This window comes from Helianthus annuus, chromosome 8, assembly GCF_002127325.2.
Source record: "Helianthus annuus cultivar XRQ/B chromosome 8, HanXRQr2.0-SUNRISE, whole genome shotgun sequence".
Taxonomy (NCBI): Eukaryota; Viridiplantae; Streptophyta; class Magnoliopsida; order Asterales; family Asteraceae; genus Helianthus; species Helianthus annuus.
In genome coordinates, this window is record NC_035440.2 from 62,751,774 (window position 1) to 62,757,924 (window position 6,151).

General features: G+C 34.7%; 1 protein-coding gene across 1 annotated transcript; it reads right to left on the bottom strand.

Annotated features, from left to right (window-relative positions):
- Positions 1-696: 696 nt before the first annotated feature.
- LOC110936287 lies at positions 697-2,121 on the bottom strand. The gene is made up of 2 exons (XM_022178635.2): positions 1,886-2,121; positions 697-1,017 (listed from the first exon to the last, which is right to left on the bottom strand). The coding sequence occupies exons 1-2, from the start codon at positions 2,044-2,046 to the stop codon at positions 891-893; spliced, it is 288 nt and encodes a 95-aa protein (XP_022034327.1). The 5' UTR covers positions 2,047-2,121; the 3' UTR covers positions 697-890.
- Positions 2,122-6,151: the final 4,030 nt, after the last annotated feature.

The window sequence follows — 6,151 nt, forward strand, 5'->3', positions numbered from 1 at the left end:
ACATGGGCATATTTTCTCTTTCTATTACAAATAATCTCTGCCGTTAAAAAAAGTTGGGAACTTAACATTGATGCTCCATAATCCATATGCTATAAACATATATGACATGTATAATTTTGATTTCAGGGACCAACCCTTTTGAGTTTTGACCCTAAATAAGTGAGCTTGATAGTTGACATATATGAATTGTATTTCAGGATTGGTCCATAATGCATATCATATCTTTTGATTTGATTAAGGAAATCCAGTAGTTTTCACTTCGGAACCACTGACTTTGGCAAACCTGGAGTGATTGGTGTACCACAAGACGAGTACAAGTTAGGGATATGTTGACAGACTAAACCGACAGGGGGTAACTGAATCGACGATGACGTACATGACTCACTAACTAAATCGACAACTCATGTATGACAAGTTAACATGGATATTTAGGGCACAACCTCACCTCGGAGTCGGATCAGAGGGAGACGACAAATGGTTGTCACTTGTGTAGCCCTTGAAGCAAAGATCCTCTTCAGACGTTCCTAGCACTGCTACTGAGCTTTAGAAGCAACAATACTAGGTTAAAGAAATAACTGAAGCATTAGTATGTCATCCATGTGTCCGGGAGTTGGGAGTTGAATCCATAGATCAAAGTGAAGAGTCAATCTCGTTAAACATTGGTATAAAGACTGATTCAACACAATTTTCCCTTTCCGATCATCAACTTTGTTTCACATAATCATAAACAGGCTCATATGAAAACTTATCAAGATAGGCAGAAGGAAAGTAAGCTCCAACCACTAAACAAACCGAAACAGTTAAGCATTAAGCGGTGTTATAGCCACATTAACATGAACAAGGGATATTTGGTTTTACTTGTTTCCTTTCAAAAAGTTTATATACATATTTTAGGCATCATCATCATAAGAGACATGAAAACTGGTGGTGCAGCCAGACGCTTCAGGTTCCTCTGCTCCACAACAATCGTAAAATTTGGCAGCATAGGGTGGATCATCAGGTCCAAGTTCATAATACCTTCAAAAAAGTGAAAAAAAAAAATTCTAACATAAGAAAACAATAATCTTGAATGGTATCAAAAGAGAGCCAGAGTTTTCATATTCGGTCTAATTATAATTTCAACCTTATAACCTTACTTGAACTAAAAAGTTCCTGGAGTATCATTGATAGGGGTTAAACAGGTCGAGTCATGTTGGGCCAACCCATAGAAAGTATCCATTTTTCTATTTTGATATTATTAACGTGTTAAATAAGATTACGAAACTATCTACTGCAAACTTTAATAATGAAGCAGTTTAGAAGGTTTTTATGCAATTGAGTACACATCCGATGACTTTCAACTTTCAATTAGTTTGACCCAGTTGACGCGCTATTTAATTAAATCCTTTAACCCAACTCATTAGACCTATTAGAGATAAAAGTATGACTTCATAAGTAAAACTGACCCATGTATAGGTAAACGGGTCAAAATTTCCAGCTCTAGTTATATCCGATCGAGCGAGATACTAAGACCATGTGTAGTGGTACACATTAAGGCGGGGGTGGTTGATCAACAGAACTGTGCTAAGCCTAAACCTCAAACCTCAAACTGACCCAAGCAAGCAATCGTTCTTTCTTAGCAAGACAAATATGCAAAAAAGAACTCTGATTCAAGTAAGAAATGGTGATCAAAGAGTTTAATTAGCTACATATACAACACGAATATATCCAACTGTTATCCCCTTCGATTTCTTAACCCTAGCAATTGGGTTCTTATCAGCCTAATTTCAAGTAACAAAGGCTGCCAACTATTCCAAATCATTAGAATTTGCAAACAAACAAAGAACTAATCCAATTGTTGGGGCATGAATAAACAGATGATTACAGTCCATGGAAGAGAAGATACCTTTTCTGATCGTCGTGACGGCGACATACGAAGAAAGAAGGATGAAATCGGCAAGCAGAAGAGTTGTTTGAAGATCGTGTAAACGTGTTTTTACACCTCTTGCATACGATCTGCTCTTCTTCTCTGATTGCCGCCGGTTGCCCGTTTTCTATCTTCTCCATCGTTTCCGTTGAAAATTGTTTTTTTCACGACTTGGGGGTTTTCAGGTACTCATCAGCCGGTAGAGTATCCTATAAAGAGTTGTATGAAAAAGTATTTATTATTATGATGTTACTTTAAAAATATTTATTTATTTATTTATTTATTTATTTTTTTTAATCTTAAAATATTCCATTCCAAACATCAGGGCAAATTACATAAGGATAGCAGGTAGACGAGCAACAAACTGCGCCGCCATCCCTTTCTGAATAGAAAAACCCAATCTACTAAAAACAAAGCCCCGCCCCTGAGGGGTCGAAAAGTTGCTATGGACCACACGTTGCACTCTAGACAAGAACCGAACTGCCTCCGGCGCCAAGGAGCCGAACGTGTCAAACGCCAGGGGGACAAAGGCATGCTGATTATCCTCACAAGCTTTCGCGTGCTTTTCCACCTTCTTTGACTCTGCTTTCAGTACCGCTTGCCCCGCCACAAACCCATTTTCCCGGAACCCGGCTAGTGGGGATACACCTGTGAGATCGACACAAGCATGTTTCCCGCCCTCCCAACCAAAAACTAGCACGTCAGCTGGGCGTAGGGTGGATCTCCCCTCCGACGGGTCTGTAAGAAAATTAACCGGTGCCTCTTTCTTCGCCGAGATCCCTGCTCGTCTGAGAATATTCATTAACGCGTCTCGCACAAAGTCATGGCGATACTTAAACCCCGGCAACTCTCTACAGTGTAACACATGCTCCCCGTATTTATCCAGGCATGCTTTACGACAGACTAGGCAAGTTTCATCATTCGGGAACATGGGGATCATCAAACGGTACTTAAGGATTGATCGGTACTCCACCGCTGACATACGTTGACCCAAACCTTCAATGGGAATAACAGTTAAGAAATCCTGAGCGTGAGGCCTCTGTAGGCATTCAATTACGGCTTTCTGGCGGGGTGACAAATGGAAATCTTCTCCCAATCTTTGTGCGATTCGACAACAAAGGGCATTCGCCAAAGTTTTCTGTGGCTTTTTGGGGGCGGTGTCCTTGTTAGAGAAACCGCCGAGATCAAAGTCAGGTAGAGATTCATGCAAGCGTTCCAAGGCGCTAGCATAATCCGGATCGGTGTTAGCAACCCCACTGTTACGTAAGATGTGGTCCTGCAACTCCCAAGATTGAGACCTGGAAGCCACAAAGGCATAGGCAGCCACATCCCGGGCCGAGAGAAGGCCCAACCCACCAAGCCTCATTGGCAAAATAAAACTTTGTATAATATTTAAAAAAAAAACTGTTTTTTCTTATTTAATAACCCATGTTTTCTGATATTTTTTTATTTATAGTATACAAACAGGTTTTAATTCATACAAATTTATGTTAAGAGAATGACACGGGATTTTTTTATATTACCTGCAACTTTTTTTCATGTTTTTGATAAATTCAATTTGTGTATAACCTCGATTATGATTAGAGATAATAATACTTTGACTATTGAACTGCATTGTGGGTTTATGCGGTTATGCCATTTCAATTTATTTCACAACTTTTAATATACATAAATACATCACTTTTTTTTGTTGTCCATTTTCTAAATTCACTTGATGTGATTCTTTTAGTTTGTATTAACATGGTTCGATTAAAAGATGAATACGAAAAGATTATTATAAAGATGTAAATTACAGAAAACAGTATAATACGTTCATTGAAGATTACAACAAAAGAAAACTGTTATAACTAGGTTAATTGAATAAAAGGTTTAAAAAATATATAATGAGTTAATTACATAGTTAGTCCCTGTGGTTTACACAAAGTAACAATCTAAGGTACTAATAGTTTAAAATCACCTTTTAGGGTATTAACTTTTGATTTTTTAACAATCTAAGGTATTAACGTTAATGGCCTGTTAAAAACTAACTCTGACACCAACATGTGCAAAAAATGTGAGGGTATTTTCGTCATTACAGTCCATTTGTTTAAATAATAATACACTGGATCTGACTCCATTCTCCTCTTCATCATCTTTCAAACCTTTTCAAGATCCCCAATATATAATCATCACATTTGAATTCAATAGATTGAGAGAATACGAAATTAGGAATTTATCAATAGCATAATACATATAAACTTGATCTAATCTAGTAATGCAAATTGAGACTATGTATAAAGTGAAATTATTATACAATTTTTACATATCTTACTAATACTAGTGATGTGATAAATATTGTTTTCAGATGAAATTGTGAGACTAAAAAAAACCTTAAGCATAGGTTTATTTAAAAAATTATATAAAATGTTAGAAATATATATATATATATATATATATATATATATATATATATATATATATAGACTAAGGTTAACATACAAAAAGCCTTATCATACATCACGTAGGAGACAATGGTAACCGTTGGATCAGGGGTATAATCACGCATGGGACCACATAATCACGCATGGGACCACATAATCACGCATGGGACTATAATCACGCACGTTCTATGATAATAACGCACGTTATATTTTTTGTCATGTATGTTAATGTAGGTTAAGCCTTGAAGTACATTATACTTTCTATATATATATATATATATATATATATATTTAATAAAAAAGCAAATCATGTTTTCTAAATTATTAGAACAAGTGTTATTTTATTTAAGTATAGATTGTCCAACTAGATTAGGAGTATTATTTTATTTAAGTACATATTGTCTAATTAGAATAGGAGTGAGAAAAATAAATTCTTCAAAGACACTATTTTGGTAAAGGAACACCATAATGATATAAATACATTTTCCCACAACTCTTTTAAGAAAAAACTCCTCGATTGCTTCATATCCAATAATTTGAAATCGGTTTTAAGCATTGACATCCAACCCCCAAAATAGGTGAGTGGGATTTTATTTTATGAAAAATGGTTGTAAGTGGTTTTGAGTAGAGGAAAGAGAAAATGTTACTGTTCATCTTTAAATTTGACGGATATTGTTCACCCTTAAAATTTTTTAATATATTTTGAAAGTGGTTGTGAGTGGAAGAAAGAGAAAATGTAATAATAAAGGTATGAAAAAGAATTATTTAATTGAAAAGAAGAGAAAAAATAATGATTTTTAATATAATATTGGGTGAAAAAAAACAAGGGGTTGGATTTAAATGCTCTTATATTTGACCCAAATAGGATAAAACCTGATAAAAACCATGAACCGAAAAAGAACCTAACTTATCACTACCTTTCCAATGTTCATCTGTAAATTTGAGAGGATATTGTTTACCCTTATAATTTTTTAATATATTTTGAAAGTGGTTGTGAGTGGAAGAGAGAAAAAAAAATGTAATAATAAAGATATTAAAAAGAATTATTTAATTGAAAATGAGAGAAAAGATAGTAATTTTTAGTGTAATATTGGGTAAAAGAATTAAGGGGTTGGTTGTAAATGCTTTTATACTTGACCCGAATAGGATAAAACCCGATAAAAACCATGAATCGAAAAAGAACCTAACTTATCACTACCTCTCCAAACATTGGTTCCATGTCCAACCCGATTTGGGAATACCCGTTATTAACCATACGTGAAACCGGTTCCAACCTGGAATTGGTTTGGGCCTAATACCCAGAATTTGCCCCACTAGAATATACATTGCCAAAGGTTCAAAATATTATTTAGAGTTAAATGTCATTTTAGTCCCTGTGATTTGTGCTATTTTGTCAGTTCAGTTCAAAGGTTTGAAATGTTGCCATTTTAGTTCAAATAGTTTCAAGCGTTACCATTTTAGTCCACCGCGTTTACTCCATCCATTTTTTATGTTAGCTAGAAGGGTAATTCGATCATTTTATATGGTCGAATTGTCCTTCTATTTAATAGAATTACATATAAAATGACCGAAATGCTCTTCTAGTTAACAAAATAAAGGGATGAAGTTAATCCAATGGACTAAAATGGCAATGTTTAAAACTATTTGGACTAAAATGGCAACGTTTCAAACCTTTAGACTAAACTGACAAAATGACTCAAATCACATGTACTAAAAATCTAAAATAACATTTAACTCTATTATTTAAGTTGAATGCTAGTTAATCAAATCAATGTAATTAAACAATATTCATTTACATTGCTTTATTAATAGATCAAATCAATGT